General features: G+C 40.6%; 1 protein-coding gene and 1 non-coding gene across 2 annotated transcripts in view; one reads left to right on the top strand and one right to left on the bottom strand.

The window, feature by feature from the left end:
- The window catches only part of F8 (coagulation factor VIII), a 116,833-nt gene that overhangs the window by 85,143 nt on the left and 11,964 nt on the right, over positions 1–19,726 (bottom strand). The window contains exons 2-9 of the mRNA XM_065900420.1: positions 19,485–19,606; positions 16,376–16,498; positions 11,707–11,919; positions 8,380–8,448; positions 5,641–5,742; positions 3,586–3,807; positions 2,597–2,852; positions 2,130–2,301 (exon numbers count right to left, since the gene is read on the bottom strand). Coding sequence (XP_065756492.1) covers positions 2,130–2,301; positions 2,597–2,852; positions 3,586–3,807; positions 5,641–5,742; positions 8,380–8,448; positions 11,707–11,919; positions 16,376–16,498; positions 19,485–19,606 — 1,279 coding nt within the window. The remainder of the gene's footprint in view (positions 1–2,129; positions 2,302–2,596; positions 2,853–3,585; positions 3,808–5,640; positions 5,743–8,379; positions 8,449–11,706; positions 11,920–16,375; positions 16,499–19,484; positions 19,607–19,726) is intronic.
- LOC136143154 (small nucleolar RNA SNORA25) lies at positions 7,541–7,668 on the top strand. The gene has a single exon (XR_010657853.1). It is a non-coding gene; the product is annotated as a small nucleolar RNA SNORA25 (small nucleolar RNA).

Genomic DNA, 19,726 nt, shown 5'->3' on the forward strand with positions numbered 1-19,726 from the left:
CCTGGAGAATGTTTCTTGTGCATTTGAGAAGAATATGTATTCTATTGGAGTTGGGTGGCCTGGTCTGTAGATGTCTGTTAGGCCTAGTTGGTTTATAGACAAAATGAGATTAGCCATTTGTTGATAACTGTTGAAGCTGAGTGATGGGTTCAAAGAAGTTTATTTTACTATTCTTTCTACTTCTGGGTATGTTTGATAATTTCCGTATAAAAAGTAAAAAATAGTCCTCAAGTTCTCACATTAACAGAAAAGCCTTATAGGATTCAGCATATATAAGAGCATAACTTACAAACATGAAAGAATGAGGCAGACCTACATATATTGATATGAAATGATATCCAAGATATATTGTTAAAATCTACATAGTGCTTCTATTTTTGTGTGAAATATGTGCACATACACTTGTATATGTATATACTGTTTCTGAAAGGGAATATAAAAAACTGAGAGCAACGATAGCTGATCAGACTATGGGACTGGAAGTCTGCGAGGAAGGAAAGCTTGCCTTTTCTTTGCCTTTTGAGTTATTTATACTGGCTAATTCAAAAATAGGTAAATAAAATTCATGAAGAAAAACTGTACATTAATAGTTAATTAAAATTTTAAAGAAGTAAAATGAAGGTAGACATGTCCTACAAATATCAAAACATATCACAAGGTTGCAGTCATTAAAACAGTGTGGTAACAGATCAGTTAAACAGAACAGATTTTATCATTTTAGTATATAATAAAAAAGGCATTTTAAAATTAGTGAAGAAAGGATTGATTGGACCAATTGGCTGTCACTTGGGGAAATCCCTATTTGACACGATGCTCTATACCCAAAAGTAACTTCCAGAGCAATTAAAATGCTTATTGTAAAAATAAAACTGTAAATGTAAAAGAATAAAATATAGTAGACCATATTTATAATCTCTTAGAGGTAGTGAAGATGTTCCTAGGCCGAAAACATAAATGAAAAATATCCAGAAAAATATAAATTTAAAGATTGAGAAAAGATCTTGACTACATAAAGACTGAAAATTTTTATAGGACAAAAGACATCACAAAGGAGTTAAAGTACAAGTGACAGACTGAGAAAAATATTTGAAAGACAAATAACAATGTGTTAATATTTATAATGCATAAAACCTTTTACAAATATATAAGCAAAATACAGCCATGTTAAGAACCTGCCTGCCATATCAGTAAACAAAGGATGTCGCAGCCATCAGTGAGCCCTGAGGTAACTCAGGAGAGGAAACGAAGAATGCCCGGCTGTCTAGCAGTCATCAGACTGCAGCCACATCCAATGATGCAGCTTAAGGAAACGCAGGATGAGAAAGCACAGGATACTGGCCCCAGATAGCTGAGGTGCAGTTCAAAGGAATGATTTCAGTGAGCCCAGACTCTTGCATCTTCCCAGACATAGAAAAGTACTAAATTCCTTAACTCGGGATACCTGGTTTTCTTTAATTAACAGTAATCTTTTGTTCCTACTACCTGCCATTTGTTGCAAAACTCCTATATACCCTGGCTCCCCCCTTGCCTCCTTGGAGCAGTTCTCTCAGGGTTACTTGAGACGCTGTCTCCCGGGCTTGAGGTCCTAAGAATGTCCGCCAAATAAAACATAACTCTCAACTTTCAGGTTGTGCATTTTTTTACGGTTGACATGCCATCTACCTATCTCTAAAGTGATTGTGAAAACATAACTCCCTATTTTTTAAAGCCACTGTTATTTGAAGCATAAGTATTGTTAATATGCTATATCAAGGGTCAGGAAACATTTTCTGGAAAGGGACAGATAGTAAATGCTCTAGGCTTTGTGGGCTATATCTACTCTCTGTCACATATTCTTCTTGTTCTTTTCCTTACAAGTCAAATGTAAAATCCTTCTAAAAGTCGTAGAAGGATATGTATGAAAGTCTAAGCAATGAGTATTTCAAATGAGTGTCAGGTTTAATGGGTGGCATTAAATATTTTGTTCTATAATATTTTAAAACAAATTTATAATCCACGTTTGTGTAACATTTATAATTTTTAAAAGATCCTGCCCATTGGAGACAAGGCTGAATTATGAAGGTTTAAAAAACTCAAAACCCTCCAGACTTTGTCTTCTTACCCAACCTTATATCTTTTCCTCAACTTACCAAAAGTGTGTCTCCAACTTCTCCATAAAGTAAAGGTCCCAGGATTCCTGATTCATACTGAATAGCTTCACGAGTCTTAAATGTTTCATCTGTGTAAGCTATAAATCGGACTTTTTTGTACTTCCTACCAATCCGCTGAGGACCATTGTTCAAATACAGACTTTTATAACTTCTGTGTGAGACACAAAAAGATGAGAGGTTGGAATGGAGAATTCTAGGTAAAGGACAGGTTGCTAAAATCCACTCTAAAATAGCCCATATGATTTAATCAAGGAAAGGAGTGAGAAAAATATAAGCATCCCTGATGTTTAGCTATGTTAATTTACCAAACATATTAATGCCCTTGCCATTTGATTCTATACCTGTACCTAACCTTAAATATGGCTTAAGGATTTGTTGTTTTGAATAACTGGGAAGAATTTTTGATTATGGGGAAGAGATAGCACCAAGAGTCAAAAGGTACTTGCCTGTCATTGGAGGTAAGGACTGAGGGAGCATAGTCCCAGTCGTCCTCTTCAGCAGCAATGTAGTGGACCCAGGTTTTAGGATGCTTCTTCGCAACTGAGCGGATTTGGATAAAGGGAGGAGCGCTGTCACCATCAAATCTGACCACATCCATGTCAGAGTCATAAAAATCATCATAATCTTCTTCTTCATTACTCTTCATCCATTTGCGGGGTTCTTCTGGGCAGCTATCTACTGTGACATAAGCTTCCATACCATCTGGAGTCAGACAAACGAATGTCAGGTTCCAATGAGACTTTCTTGCCTTAACTCTTATGACTTTGTTCTTTCTTGTTAGGCCTTCAAGGCCTTCTCTTAAGTGTTCCCTTCTCCACACCAATATCCTTTCTTGCCATTGTCCTATATGTATTACCTTCCCCATTATCTGGTACTTTCTGGTTTCTTCCTGTGGTCTTTGCACTCACCATTTCCCTTCTGCCTGACTCTCCTCCAATATATGCTTTACCCCTTTTTCAAGACTCACTCATTTGCTCAGAATATCCATTTGTATTTGCTATATAATGCTCTGGGCATCACTACTGATATCCTGGAGCCCTTATGATTACAACCTAGACAGTGCACTTTTTTCCTTTTCCCTAAATTTCTCATAAAACATCTCTTCAGCTATGACCCAAAATCCCTCTCTCCATAGTACTGAAGCCTATTTAATGTGATCAGGCTAGGAAAACAATGATACACTGTCCTCCTCACTCTTGCCACCTCATTTTCCCCTCCCTATATCACAGGTAGATTCACCAGTACATTCACAAGTACTACTAATAATCAAGCCCTCTTATACTCAAGGTGAACTATTTGCTCTGAAAACTGGCAACTAGGGAATCTCAGTTGAGGTCTAACTAACATAATCCTATACTGGACAGTGGACAGTAAATTCTATTAAAAGAAGAGCTGGATATTTATAATACTTATTTTTAAGATCCACAGATATTACCATGTTGGTGGGAAGAGATATGACAAAACAGTAGAAACTGGCCAAGGTCCATCAGGAGTGTCTGAGCAGTAAGGAATGTTATTGGTGAGATCTCCAAAGAAGCCTGGCGATGGTTCCTCACAAGAAATGTGTGCCCTTCAAGGAAAACTGAGTGCACTTCAGGGGTGGTGCCCATCCCAATCACATGCCAATAGACTGATTTCTTATGACATCCAATCAGACCTGTAAAGTAAGAATAACACAGCTATAAGCAAGAAGTAGAGAATTTGAAATGGAAAACACTTTCTAGGATAGGATGAACAAATTGTCCTTACAAATTTTATTATCTTGACTTGGAACCAAACTTTCCAAGGACACTGGGGTACTGTCAAACTAACAGCTCTTGCCAAAGTCATCAATGACTATCTTGATGCTAAGTCCAATGGGTATTTTTCAGTCTTCATCTGCATCTGTTGACCATTCGTTTCTTCTTGAAATTCTCTCCTCCCCTGGCCTCTGTTTCAACAGAGTTTTGTTCCCTTAAGGCTTAGACTGCTCCTTCTTCTGTCTCATTTTGTGACTGCTCCTTCTTTACCCATCCATTAAATGATGGACCACCCCAGGGCTCATCCCTAGGCCTTATTCTCTCGTTAATCAAATTTTCTCCCTGAATAATATCATTCATTCTCATGGTATTAACTCCAGACTGATACCTTCTCAATATCTTCACCTGGATATCTCATAAAACCCACAGGTACAAAACCAAATTTTCAATCTTTATCACCTCATCTTATTCCAGACTTCTTTATTTCAGTGAATGGTACCATCCTGAATTCAATTATGCAAGTGAGAGTTATTCTTGTCCCCACTCTCACTTCTCACATCCAATCTAACGCTAATGATGGCAATATAATTAATAACAGTAATGTTTACTGAGCACTCGTGTAACATCAAGCACTGTCCAAAGTATTTTACAAGTTTTAACTCCCAATAACCCTACGAATGTAGAAACTATAGCTATCATCCCTCACTTAGAGGCGAGGAAACTGATGCCCAGAGAGGTTAATTAACTTGATATGTGAGAGCAGGGACTTGCATGTTTTGAAAGCTAATTTCTTTTCTAATTCTGAAATCATGCATATTAATTATAGAATTCTTGAAAAATATAGAAAAGAGTTAAGAAAATATCCTTCCTCGTCCTTCATTATTTTCTTGGGTGTCTGAATTTTCCAACTCCCTCTTTCTTGGTTTACTCTCTAGTTTTATTGTAGCACATATTCAGTGGCTTCTAAGGGCTACCATTTCTGAAAATGTCTTTATTCTTCCCCCAAAGTTAAGTTATAGTTTGGCTATGAATTCTAGGTTGAAAATAACTTTTCCTTTAGAACTTTTAAGGTATTGGTTTATTATATTGCCAGTCTAATTCTCATGCCTTTGTATGTGACCTGTTTCTCCCAGGGGAAGCTTATGTATCTTCTCTTTGTTCTTTGAAATTCCACAAACCTAATTTTGTGTGGGGATACTTTTTAATTTATCCTGCTGGGAAATTTTTATATAAAGACTCAACTCTTTTCTTTTCTTAACACTTCATTCTATCATTTCTTTGGTTTTAAAAATCTCTTTTTCTTTTTCTTTCTGGGAGATTTGCTTTCTCAATCTCTTTTTGTTTTGCTTTCTGGGAGGTTTGCTTTATACCACTTTCTATTAAGTTTGTATTTTGACAATCATATTCCTAATTTTGTGAGCATATTCTTGTTTTGATTGTTTCTTTTTCATATAATCCTATTATTACATTTTTTTACTTACTAGAAACCTGTTTATTATATTTATTATAAAAGGATGTAACTCAGGAACATCCAGATGGAAGGGATGATAAGGCAAGGCATACTACTTTTCTTTATCTTTGCATATTGTCTTCGTGTTTCAGGCTTTCCTTAAATATCTGTTCATCCTTGGATGCCCATTTACATTTAAGCAAAAGAAACCTTAATTTTCAGATAACTGAGGAGAACTGGAGAAGAGAGCTCTGTGGTGAATGCAGAAGCTCTTGAGGATTCTTGAGCAGGCTGTACATACCTGGCAGAGACCTGTTTATATAGCCATTGATTGTGTGCATTGCAGATGCAGGATCCACAGCCTGTGTCAAGGACTCATTTTTTCCTGAGTGCCAACTTTTCCCTGTTGAGAGAGGATGCCAATAGAGGGCCAGCTAAGTGTCTGTCTCATGTCAGCACAGTAGGCACAGATGATTTGCCCTCAAAGTCAGTAAGAAAAAGGGAGAAGACAGTACCAAAAGGCAGATATTTCTTGCTCAAAGTAATGATCTCTCCCTATATTTATCCATGACACTACTTGGAAAGGAATAATGACAGATGATAACTAGTGGAAGGGAGAATATCGGTTAATTTGCACCATGATGATTTCATTCTATTCATTAGCTCACTTATTTAAAAGGAGGCACATGAAAAGCATCCTAGGAAAAGGCTGCCAGTACCTGTCCCTGTCCTAACTGCTTCATCCAGTTTGCAATAATGAAAGCCCAAGAACCCGAAAGCTTTCCAACCTCGTCCCTGAAATTAACAAGAGTGAAAGGCACTATAAATATTATTATTAGCAGCTCCTTGTGCAAAGGACTGAAACTTTCTGAGGCACCCAGCCTTTGGGGAACTCTCATAAGTTCATTTATCCCTTGATCCACTCATTTGTTCATTCAGTTAAACATATTTACTGAACACTACTGAGCACTAGGCACTGATGACAAAGAAGACACAGCCTCTACCTTCTAGGCGCTTACAATTTAGCTCGAATAGACAGAGAAGCAGACAATTATAATACAGAGTGAAGAGTGATGTAAGAGAGATAAGAACAGGATATTATGGGAGCAGAGAGGAGAAGGAACCTCACTTTGCCTGAAGAGAAAGGAATACGAGGTCAAAGAAGATAAATATTTAATAAAGCCAGCAATGATGATTTAGTGTCATAAGGAGGAAGCTCAAGGTAATGTGGAAATATATAAAGAGGCAACTAACCTGGACCAGAAGGAGGAGAAACTTGGTGTGAAGCTGGAGACAGGCTTTCCAGGCAGAAGAAACAGCATAAGCAAAGGTCCAGATACAAGAAAAAGCATGGCGTGTTTTGGGTGTTACACAAAAGGTGTTCGGTGTGGCTGCAACTTGAACGGTGATGAACGGTGAGGCAGGAAGAGAAGCACAATGAGGCTAGACAGGTCGTCAAAGACTAGGTCATGTATCAGTGTGTTAAGGCGTTTCCATTTTGCCTTGATGTAAAATTGAAGGATTTTAAGGGCTGGGGTGACAAGATCAGATTCACATTTTGGTAGGCTCCCTTTGGCTGCTACAGTAATAATGAAGTGTCAGGGGGCACAAAAAGACAAGGAGACTAGTCAGGAGAGAGACGATGGCGGGTGTCTCACTTCAGAAAGTGATCATGATGGCGACGAGGAAGAAATCACCCACTTAATCCTTACAACCATCCTATGAAATAGTACTTATTATTTCACTTTTCAACTGGATAAAACTGAGACACAGAGTAAGGGTTAAGTAACTTGCCCAAGTTACTTAAAAGTAAGAGATGAAGATAAGAAAAAGTACACTCATAGAAACATAGAACACAAGAGGGGCTGCCAGGGTCTGGGGAAATGGGGAAGTGTTGGTCAAATGGTACAAGCTTTCGGTTTTAAGATGAACAGGTTCTGGGGATCTTATGTGCAGCGTGATGACTATAGTTAATCATACTACATTGAACACTGGAAATATGCTAAGGGCGTAGATTTCGGGTGCTCTCACCACACACAAGAAATAACTCTGTGAGGAGATATGTTAGTTTGACTGTAGTAATCATTTCTCTATCTGTATCTATTTATCTAAAATCATCATGATGTATACCTTAAATATATATGATTTTTAGTAAAAATTTCTTTAAAAGATAACAGGGGGCATTTAGAAAGTAAAGCAATAAGTCACTTCAAAAAGGGCTTGTGGGACCAAAACCAGGAGCTCTTAAATGCTGTGACCAAAGACTGAAATTCTCCAAAGGATGTGATAGTCACTCAACTGGGCTGTGTTTTCCTGAGGAGATAGAAACCTTAGCCACTCGTATCCATGATTGGCGATATGGGAAAGTAAATAAATGTCTCCCACGTTTAACCAAAACTAACAAACAACCAAACAAAACAAAATTACATACATGAAACGTCGCGGGTACAGGCCTTGCCCCTAGCCCTTCAGACCAGACCTCCTGGTTTGACACGTCAGCTCCGCTGCTGGGAGCAGAAGCTGACCACGACGCTCAAGGCCAGACAGCCGCAGCAGGCCGTGTGCAGAGACGCTGTGCACGCACTGCGTCTGCAGCTGCGCCTGCCGGGAGAGCTCCGCCCCTTCCCTCGTCCCTATAAAGTAGCCCCGCCTACGGCCTGTCGGAAGGGCGTTTGCTCTAGAGTCCAAGCTCGCACTTCTCCGTTCTTTGCACAAAGAATAAAACTTTCCTTTGCTTCAAACCGTAATATAAAAGAGAAAGTAAAGCAAAAAGTCTTTGTTGATGGATTTAATAAGAGGGACAAGGTTACCCAGCTACTCTATCTTCTTACTTCATAGCTGCCAGTGGAACTCAGCTTGCATTTTTTCCTTGGAATTCATTTTCATCCCCGTCTGCATCATTCCTGAATGATAATGTCGTTTATGATCTTTCTGTAATCACTTCCTTTGGACATTAACAGCCCTCATGCTCAAGTACCACATTAAATTAATATATTTCATTTCTTTCAGGAGACCAAAATTCAGACTGCAGCTCACTAACCTTCATCAAATACAGCAAAAAGTAGTACAAATTCGTGCAAGGTCTGTGTCCTTTCTTTGGTCAGACTCCCTGAAAAAGAAGTGAGAGCACTTATCTTCTATTGAAAATCCTCTCATAGGAAAATGACACTACGAGGATACATTACTTCATCAACTGCTTTGTCTCTTGGTCTCTTATTAACTTTACCATAACATTATTTCCTTGGTGTCACATCTCCTATGCCAGTAATTCTAAAATTATTCGGGGTAAAGGACTTTTTAAAAAATTTCAGATTTGTTGCAGACCCTTACTTTTATCAAATACACTAAAAATTAATTACTAAAAAAGAAATTAAAAAGACATACAAACTACAAGTTCATATAACCATATTTCATATATGTGTATATATTCAGAACAAACAGAAAACAGAAAAAGAGGGCTTCCCTGGTGGCGCAGTGGTTGAGAGTCCGCCTGCCAATGCAGGGGACGCGGGTTCGTGCCCCGGTCCGGGAGGATCCCACATGCCGTGGAGCGGCTGGGCCCGTGAGCCATGGCCACTGAGCCTGCACGTCCGGAGCCTGTGCTCCACGACGGGAGAGGCCACAGCAGTGAGAGGCCCGCGTACCGCAAAAAAAAAAAAAGTTATGAGCAAAATAACTACTGTCTATATTAAACACATACTCACACTTTAAATGAACACCATGTATATCAATATTTAAAGTTATCAATGTTACAAATAAGCTTGCTTCATGCTTTAACTGTTGAATTTGTTAGCTTTCTTATTATACTTTTTCACCTGATTGGGAAGTTTTCTTTGCAGGTTTATTTTGAGTAGGAAGATTTTTGTTTATAATGTTCTTTCCTCTCTTGTACTCTTTTTTTAAAATTAATTAATTTATTTTTGCCTGCATTGGGTCTTCATTGATGTGCACCAGCTTTCTCTAGTTGCAGCGAGCGGGTGCTACTCTTTGTTGCAGTGCACGGGCTTCTCATTGTGGTGGCTTCTCTTGTTGTGGAGCGTGGGCTCTAGGCATGTGGGCTTCAGAAGTTGTGGCACACAGGCTCAGTAGTTGTGGCTCGTGGGCTCTAGAGTGCAGGCTCAGTAGTTGTGACGCATGGACTTAGTTGCTCCGCGGCATGTGGGATCTTCCCGGACCAGGGCTCGAACCCATGTCCCTTGCATTGGCAGGTGGATTCTTAACCACTGTGCCACCAGAGAAGTCCTCTCTTGTACACTTAATGCTTGGAAAGTAAAAGTTAAATTGGACAAAGAAACTAACTCACCCATACAAATTTAAAATACAGGTAAAGCTGTCTGAAAAGATTTTAATTTTTTTATTATATATTTTTAAAATTATCAAGTAGTGAAATTGATGTCTTTCAGTAGGTGAATGGATAAATAAACTGGTCCATTCAGACAACAGAATATTATTCAGCACTAAAAAGAAACAAGCTATCAAGCCATGAAAAACATGGAGGAACCTTAAATGCATGTTACTAAGTGGAAGAAGCCAATATGAAAAGGCTACATACGGAAAAGGCAAAACTATGGAGACAATTTAAAGAACAGTGGTTGCCAGAGGGTAGGAGAGGGAAGGATGAATAGGCAGGGCACAGAGGATTTTTAGGGCAGTGATATGATACTATATATGACATATATATCATACTATATGATACTATATGACATATATGATACTGTATGATACTAATATAATGGACACATGTCATTATACATATAATCCAAGTCCACAACATAGTGATTCCATGTTTCTATACAAGAGATCACCACAATAAGTCTAGTTGCCATCTGTCACCATACAAAGTTATTACAGTGTTATTGACTATATTCCCCATGCTGTACATTTCATCCCTGTGACAAATTTATTTTGTAACTGGAGGTTTGTACCTCTTAGTCTCCCTCATCTATTTCACTCATCCCTCCACCTCTCCCCCCTCTGGTAACCACCTGTTTGTTCTCTTTATCTATGAATTTGTTTCTGTTTTGTTATTATTATTATTATTTGGCCATGCTGTGCAGCATGTGGGATCTTAATTCCCCAACCCAGGATTGAACCCATGCTCACTGCATTGGGAGCATGGATTCTTAACCACTGGACCACCAGGGAAGTCCCTCATTTATTTTGTTTTTTAGATTCCATATATAAGTGAAATCATACAGTATCTTCTTTCTCCCTCTGACTTATTTCACTTAGGATAATGCCCTCTGGTCCATCCATGTTGTCACAAATGGCAAGATTTCATTCTTTTCCATGGCTGAGTAATATTCCCCACATCTTCTTTATCCATTCATCTGTTGATGGACACTTAGGTTGCTTCCATATCTTGGCTGTTGTAAATAGTGCTGCAATGAACATTGGGGTACATACATCTTTTCGAATTAGAGCTTTCATTTTCTTCTGAAAAATACCCAGAAGTGGAATTGCTGGATCATATGGTAGCTCTATTTTTAATTTTTTGAGAACCCTCCATACTGTTTTCCATAATGACTGTGCCAATTTACATTCCCACCAACAGTGCACAAGGGTTCCCTTTTCTCCACATCCTTGCCAACACTTGTTATTTGTGGTCTTTTTGATAATAGCCATTCTGATATGTGTGAAGTGATAGCTCAAGGTTTTGATTTGTATTGCCCTGATGATTAGCAATGTCGAGCATGTTTTCATTTGTTCATTCACTTGGCACTATGTTGTGCACTTAGAACTATAATAGTGTTGTAGGTCAATTATACTTCAATAATTTTTTTTTACTTTTGTTTTTGGCTGCACCGTAAAGCTTGTGGGATCTTAGTTCCATGACCAGGGATTGAACCCGGGCCCTCAGCAGTGAGAGTGAAGAGTCCTAACCACTGGACCGCCGGGGAATTCCCGGGAAAAAAAATTTTATAAAAGGTTTAACTTAAATTACTATGATTTTTAGAATAAGAACTTATAAACATGTATAAATGCTTGCTTTTCTCAGATTTTTATGTTTTTGGGTTACAGATGACTAACCTTCTGAAGTGGTCTATACGCCATTGATCACACTCTTGGATGTATTTACCTTCATGGAGGTTTCAAGGCACCTAACACAAAACTATAAAAGGCACTGCTGAGACAGCCCATAGGATATCTGAAGTCGAAAGTAGAAGAAGAGAAGAGAGACCTAGTTCCAGAACTTGGCTTTTCTTGAACATTAGAGTGCATTCTGGCTACATAGGATGGGCATCTGTTCTTCTCGGAGACTACATTATTCTCCTTTCCATGGCAGGATACTAGGGAAAGGAAACCTCTTTCAGATGTTTGTACTTGCCGGCTTATTTCATCTCAATCCTACTCTTTCTTTACTTACCTTCTCTACAAACCAGCAGGGCTCCAATGAGGCCTGAGTTCACATCTTTCACCAGGTCCACATGAGAAAGATATGAGTAGGTGAGACATGGTGGGTCAGAGGCCGTTGGACCATTTTCTTTCAGGACCTGCCAGACGTAGGTATGACTTTTACCAGGAATGACTTTATCATCGTCCTTCTCCCTTTGGCTGGTTTTATCCTCATATTCAGCACCTAAATCAAGGAGGGATAAAATTGTCCTTCCTATGCCCATTGCCCACTCAAGGAAACATCAAGTTTATTGTCACCAGTAGACTCTACACAAGAAACAGTGTTCCTGAAACTTAATTTGGAATACTAACAAGTGGCAGCTATACATGGGGAGAAGCCTTATATGTTGCAGAGGAGTTCTTGACCACTAATGCAAACATGAGCGGTTGAGTGGTCCTCTGAGACCTCCAGATTGTAACAATAATACTGCTTTCATTATTGCATCTTTTTACCTAATTCAAGTCAGTTCAACTCAGTAGACATACATGGGTATGTACTCTTGTCCCAGACTCTTTACTGAGCACTGGTGAGGGTCAGGGAAGGGTGAGACACAGAGATTTTTTTAAATGTTGTTTTTAACTTGGTTCTTCTCTGGCGGGCCAGACCATATCAGGGGCAGATATTTTCTGGCTGTCCCATCCTTAGTGATGTTAAAATTGACCCCTGGATTATCCTGATACCTTTATTCTACACTGAGCACTATATGTTTTCATTGTTAGTGACGTGTCATTGCTTCTACATCATTTCAGTGGACTGAAGTAGAAAATATTGAAACTCACTGACCGTAACACTTATACTTCTATTGAACTATTTTTCTAGCAACTCACCTTAGCTTCTCGGATTCATCAGGGTCTCTGAGACTCCAGAGCCTCCCAAGGCATTCAGGGTGCTCCTCATCTATACCCCATAGTACCCCACAACAGCTATACATCTAATAGAGGGACCTCTCCAGCAGAGCTGTACAAGAGACCCCCTGCACTGGCCCGCTATAAAGTCAGCCTCTTTGGTAAAGGGGTGCTCCTCCAGTGAGCACTACGGACAATTGGCTTCATCCAGAAGCAACAGCAGACCAATACCTGTGCTTGGCAGATCCTGGGGGACATTTAGAAAAACGTGAGTTGTACCTCAGGTTGGAGAGTGTGGTTCAGGTGTCTGTGTGATTGTGGGTTGGTATAATATTCTGAATAGTGAATACATTTGCATAGGGAGGGAGGGGATCATGGACGGGTAAAGAAGGGGCTTCAACTATATCTATAATGTTTAATTTCTTAAAATAAAGTAAGCAAACATGGCAAAATGTTAAGATTTGCCAAAGTGAGGTAATGGGTACATGTTTGTTTGCTCTATTATTTCCTGTACCTTTTTTTGTTTGAAATATTTCATTAGGAAAAGAATGTCCTTTTTCCTAATACTAAGGTTGGGGTTGGGGGGTTGATGAGAAGCCAAGAATGCGTGAAAATTATACCTGTCTTGGCAAGGCAGACGGTGAAAAATTGTAGGGTCAGTACATGGTGGATCCCAATGAGAATGAAGAATTGTAGGAGTGGGCAGTGAGAGAATGACAGCTGGAAAAGTAGGAAGTGATGTTCAGAATGTTGAAAGCTTGAACCTGAGATTTTGGGTTCTTCTCAGGTTGCTAATAACAAGGTCTATCCTTTGGTGAAGACAAAGTTGATTTGTCAAGACCAAGTGAAGTAGGCGGTGCCTGGGAAAAAGCATTGTGCACAGCCCTTAAAGTTCACATATCTACTAATGTCTCCATCAGAGTCTTACCTGAGCTTATATATCAGCCACCACAAATATTCTAAGCAGAATGTGTTTTGTGTAATTTTTATCTTCTATTATATGAGGAAGAACACTGTTGGGACATTTGAGAGTTCAGAAAGTCTGCCTGTCTGCTCCCAGTGTCCTGGTTAGCCCTCTAGTCCACCCCCTGCTGCTGCTGGGTCAGCCTTGCCCCAGGTCTGGCCTAGGCCCCCAGAAGCTACCTTGCTGAGACATCTCAAATTCCTGGGTGTCCAGCAGGAGTTGAGACCCACATTCTGACTCCCCATGCCAAGAATTTTTGTTGGTCTCAGTCGTGAAGGGCCATAGCTCAGTGACCCCTGGGCATGACTACTCTACCACAGGACAAATGCTGTGTTTCAGAGGCTACTCCACTTCACTCTCTGGTGCCTTCAGCTATTTTTCCTTTGCCTGATGTCTGCTCAGCAGCTTCAGGTTGGTACTTCTTAACTCGTGTGCCCCCATACTGTCTTTCACAGCTCCCTCAAAGTTTGGCAGCTCATGGCCGACCTCATCTCATTCCTACTCAGAGCCTCATTTTGTGGACCTACTTACAGCCTAGGTTGGTGTCTTAGAACGCCACTTGTTCAGAGAAGAAATTAAAAGCCTTTCTCTAGTACTGGGTTTCCATTTTCAGCTCAGGACCAAACTTGATACTTCCTTTGACGGACACTCCATGTGAACTAGCTATCTTGGCATACAGCATATGGCCACATCCAACAACAATATGGCAGGGAAATGTACTCTTGCCACTCTGGGGGAGGAGAGGACTATTTGGTGAACTGAAATATAATTTACCAGAGTTGGTTTGGGAGATAAAAATGACAGGCTTGCAAAGCTATAGAGATATAAATCAGATCAGAAGTTGTCTGGGATTGAGAGTGGGAATGGGGCTTGAACTGCAAAGACAGAACTTCTTGACATGGATTGTGTTGATGACTGCATAACTGTCTAAATTTAGTAAAAGTCATCAAACTACTTTAGATGAGTGAATTTTGTGGTATGTAAATTATACCTCAACAAAGCTGTTTAAAGATGCTATAGGGAAGCCATACACAAAAATTAATTTAAGATGGGTCACAGACATAAGTATGAAAGGGAAAAGAATAAAACTTCTAGAGGAAAGCACAGAAGAAATTCTTCATGACCTTGGGATAGGCAAATGTCTTAAATAAGACACAAAGCTCTAACATAAAAGGAAAAAAATGTGATACCTTTTTTGTGCTTCATTAACTGTTGAATTTTCAGGCTTAATTAACTTTAAGAACTTCTGTTTACCAAAAAAGAAAACTATTAAGAGAGTAAAATTAAAATTCAAGCTACAGACTGGAGGAAGATATGCAAATATTTATATCTGTCAAAGGATTTGTATTCAGAATATATAAAGTACCTCTACAAATCAATAAGAAAAAGATAAACAACTCATTTTTTTTTCAACGGGAAAACATTTAAACCGTTGATCAGATACTTTACAAAAGGATATCAGAAAGGTCAACAAGCATATGAAGTGATACTCAACATCGTCACAGATTTAACTTACATCCTGGGGCCCCCAGGCTAGTCTAAGAGGGCCAGGAGCCTGTGGATCATAACATATAAATACACAGGCTCGTGCTAGGATCGTAAATCGCATGGGCATTAGGCCATTGACTCACTGTGTTGTTCCTGGGAAGAACCACTGTAGCTGTATGTGTGAGAGATGATAGTCTATTTTCCCAGAACTCACCAGGCTTAGGGTGCAAAAGAGTCATCTCTATGGTCAGCTCCCAGCTGCAGAATTGTGGGAACCCTGGTCTCTCTAAAATGCCCCTAGATTAGTTCTGGAAGCTTCCAAGTAGATAAACCTCATGGAAATAGCCTGCCAGGCACAAGTCAGAACCTGGGATGACTTTTCCTCTATAGCACCTGCCCCCTCCTGTCTTTCACCTTCCCCCAGTCCAGGTCTGCCCTGACCTAACGAGTGCAACCTAGAAAACTAATGCTTTCCAATTTCAGAATGAGAAATTAGTCAATGCATAAGCATAGTTAGACCGTACAATACAGGGCATGTGCTCCAATAATTTCTTAATGATTTACTTGAATCTTCTTGATCTGTATATGCCATAGTCTATATGGGCAATATCACAGTCTGTTGTGGCTCTCCCTTCATTCCCTTCCTGCACTGCGAAGGTTAAGGAGAAGCTAGTTGGGGTGGGGACTGTGGCCAAACAGGTTGCTTGCTGTAATGAGGTCAGCTTGTGCTTCTGCTAGTTGGCCCTAATCACATATTTAGAAATTGCGGGGAGGGGAGGCAGAGGAAATATCTGGAAAGTATGAATCTAAGGATGGAGAAGGAGAATTCTGTTTCATTTCTATACCATGGGCCTTGATCCTCCCTAGGAAGTTTTCTGGGCATAGGAAGGCAGATACAGTGGGATTTTTTTTTTTTTTTTTTTTTTTTTTTTTGCTTTATGCAGGCCTCTCACTGTTGTGGCCTCTCCCGTTGCGAAGCACAGGCTCCAGACGTGCAGGCTCAGCGGCCACGGCTCACGGGCCCAGCCGCTCCGCGGCACGTGGGATCTTCCCGGACCGGGGCACGAACCTGCGTCCCCTGCATCGGCAGGCGGACTCTCAACCACTGCGCCATCAGGGAAGCCCCTACAGTGGGATTTTTAACATCCGTGGCCTGGCTCCCCAAGGGAGAACAGGGGACAGCAACAAACTTTAGGGTTTAGACTGAAATGACAAGGTTCTTGACTTCATGAAATGGGCCTAGGTTTGAATCCCGAATCCACCTTTCGGTAGCTGTATGCCCTTATACTCAATACTCTTCTGTCCCTAGGATGACAGGACAATAGGAGGGCATTTGACTCACCTTCAGAAGACTTCCAGTAGGATACGCCGATAGCATGAAGACTAACAGGATGAGAAGCCATATTCTTAAGTGTAATGACCACCGTGTCATAAACCTCAGCCTGGATGGTAGGACCCAGCAGACCTGCAAGAATGAGATGTCCCCCAAAGGTCATTTGGAGGGTGGCACTCCAGAAAACCTGTTATCACAAAAGTGATGGTCAAAGTCACAGTAGAGGAGCACGCCCCTATGGTTATTGATAAAAAGTAGTAGCTGAATGCACGAATACATGAACTGCTATAACCAGCTCAGCCTCATAGTTGTTCTGAAGACAGATTTCTGGCAATTCATTCAATGCATGTATTCATTCAACTAATAACTGAGTTCCTACTATATTCTAGAAACTGCCCTAGGCACTAGAGATGCAGTAGTTAACAAGACAGATCATGGAGATCACATTCTAGAGCATTAAGCATGTAAATAAAGAAAGAAGAAAATTGTATGTTGTTATAAATGCTATAAATGATGATGGCGTGCTAGAAAATGATGAGGCAGGAAGTAGAGGACACTTTAAGTATGGTAAACTAACGTGGTTGAAGCAAAGTGAATGAGCAAGGGAAGAGTAGAAAATAAGGTTATCGAGGCAGGCAGGGAACATAACACGTAGGACTTTGTAGGCTACAGCAGTTTGGATGAATTTGGAATTTAGAAGAAGCAGACTTGGGACTTGTTTTGGAGGAAGAGTGGAAAAATATTAATAAACAGAAACATCAATTAAATAGAGTTGGGAGACCAGAAGGGGGCGCTCTCACACCCTGTGACAATAGCAGAAGCCAAGGGGAAGAAGACTCCTCATCTTTCCTGGCAAGGGCTCAGCCAATGAGCAGCCACAGACTCTTTGTTTACTCTAGCCCTTCCAACTTCCTTTTCCCCTCTATAAACTGTGTTCCTCTCCCTTTGCTATTCAGGGACTTGTTTGTAGCTTGCCATGGTTGCAGATCCCAGATCGCAATTCTCTGCTGATCCTGAATAAACCCATCTTTTCTGGAGAAATATCTGGTAGTCTATTTATTTCAACAAGGTCAACAAGTCAACAAGACTTGCTCATGGGTTGGATATTGAAGATAGGGGGGAAAAAAGTGAGAGAGCCAGGAATGACTCCTGTGATTGTGGTTTGTGCAAGTGGGTGGTAGTCAGGCCATGGCACAGAAAATTTAGAGGAAAATCAAGACTTCTGACTTATATACATACTAAGTATAAGATGCCTACAAATGGTTTTATTGAATGGACTGGATTCAATGGGATGAAAATATGAAATAGGCTTATTTTTCATAGTTTTTAATTGTATGTGGAATTTCCCTTTGTTGCATTTTGAACAGTCCCACTTTTTTTCCAGTAACCTTCGCATATTAAGAGTATCATTTTTAGGTACTAATAAATCCAGTCTGGTCTAATATCAAATTTTTGATGTCACCTGCAATTTAAGGGTCCCTCCCTCCTCCAGTTCAGTTCTGAAACAGGCTCAGAAACCTGTAATGGGAAAAGGAAGTTTGGTTGGTAGCTTCACCGCTTTCTCATTTTACTGCCTCTGGACTTTCTAAAGTTGGAGCTAGTGGACAAAGGACAAGAGTGCAAAAAGAGACATGCTGACAAGATCTTTCTTGGCTTTGGTACCCCCTGGATGTGGCACATGCCAAAATTCTGGGTCTTTCTTTCTTAGAGAACTTACATGAGTTCTTTAGAGACTCTCTCCCTCTCAATATGGGGACGCCCTACTCCACCTCCCCCTGGCATGGGATACGCCCTCTCCAGCTGTCACTTTACCTCTCCTCTCAGTTTCTGCTTCTGACAGTACAATCACATAGACCTTTTCTGTTGGGATCACCTAGCCCTGGCAGGAAGTCCTCTCAGGCAGGGTCTTCTTGAGGCAAGTCTTGTCCTATGACCTTCCTGGTCTCACACGTAACAGTTGCAGTGCAGTTAGCCTCTGCTATAGCCCACTCTCCTTATTATGCCATCAGGGGAAGCTCCCCAACACTCTGGCATTGAAAGTTTTTCTAGATAAAAATCAGGCACTAGTCAGTATCTTCCAAGCTCCAGAAGAACTATGTCAAGTTTTCTAAATGATTCTACTGAAGCCTCCCTCACTGCAGCTTGATATGAGGGAGAGGCCGCCCTCCCCCCACGGGAATATACAAAACACCAAAATGCTTTCAAAAGAAATCCTCAAGGGGACTTCCCTGGTGGCGCAGTGATTAAGAATCCGCCTGCCAGTGCAGGGGACATGGGTTCGAGCCCTGGTCCAGGAAGATCCCACATACCACGGAGCAACTAAGCCCGTGCACCACAACTACTGAGCCTGTGCTCTAGAGCCCGCGAGCCACAACTACTGAAGCCCACGTACCTAAAGACCATACTCTGCAACAAGAGAAGCCACCGCAGTGAGAAGCCCACACACCGCAATGAAGAGTAGCCCCTGCTCGAGGCAACTGGAGAAAGCCGGCACACAGCAACAAAGACACAAGGCAGCCAAAAAATTAATTACATTTTTAAAAAAAGAAATATTCAAATCTAAACTCTTTCATGAGTTCCTAACCTTCTTTTATATAGGCTGGAGGTATATGATGGGCTAAAGGTTGCTGAACCAATTTTGGACCACTACCTGACCAAGTCCTGAATAGGTGGCCTGATATCACTCTTTAGAATTTGGGGGTACTTGTCACCTATAATTCTGAGCAATCATTCTAAGGTAGGAAATGTCTCATCTTAACATCTTGTTACATGCTTATTTGACACCTAAGTGGAGGTATCAAGCAAGCAGTCTAAACTAGAGATATAAACTTGGGACTTATTGGCATGTATGATATTTTCAAGCCATGAGACTGGATAAGATCAGCTAGGGATTGGAAGCAGAGAGAAAATAAAATGAACCCAGGTCCAAGATAAAGGGCACTCAAGCAGAGGAGGAGGGCCCAGTAAGAAGACTGAGACCATTCAGCCAGTGTATTTCCCCGAGAGGTGGTAATAAGGGAAGCCTGGCCAAGAAAACTGCAGCCCCAAGACTGGGGAATCCTTGCAAGGAAATAAGATACCCAGTTTCATAACAATGAGTCAATATTGTTTGCATTACCCATCCATGGTGGCCTGGGCTTGGCAATGTTGAAATGCTGATCCATGAACTCTACAAACACAGTCTTTTTGTACATGACTGAGGTGTTGAATGGAAAAGATCTTGGCACTCTAGGAGAAAACCTGTGTGAAAAAAGGAAAAGGTCGTTCATTTTGGTTGACCCTTCTTTGAACCCACTTTAAAAAACAGCTGAGGGACTTCCCTGGTGGTCCAGTAGTTAAGACTCCACGCTTCCAGTGCAG

The sequence above is a fragment of the Phocoena phocoena genome, chromosome X (assembly GCF_963924675.1).
Source record: "Phocoena phocoena chromosome X, mPhoPho1.1, whole genome shotgun sequence".
NCBI classification, from domain to species: Eukaryota; Metazoa; Chordata; class Mammalia; order Artiodactyla; family Phocoenidae; genus Phocoena; species Phocoena phocoena.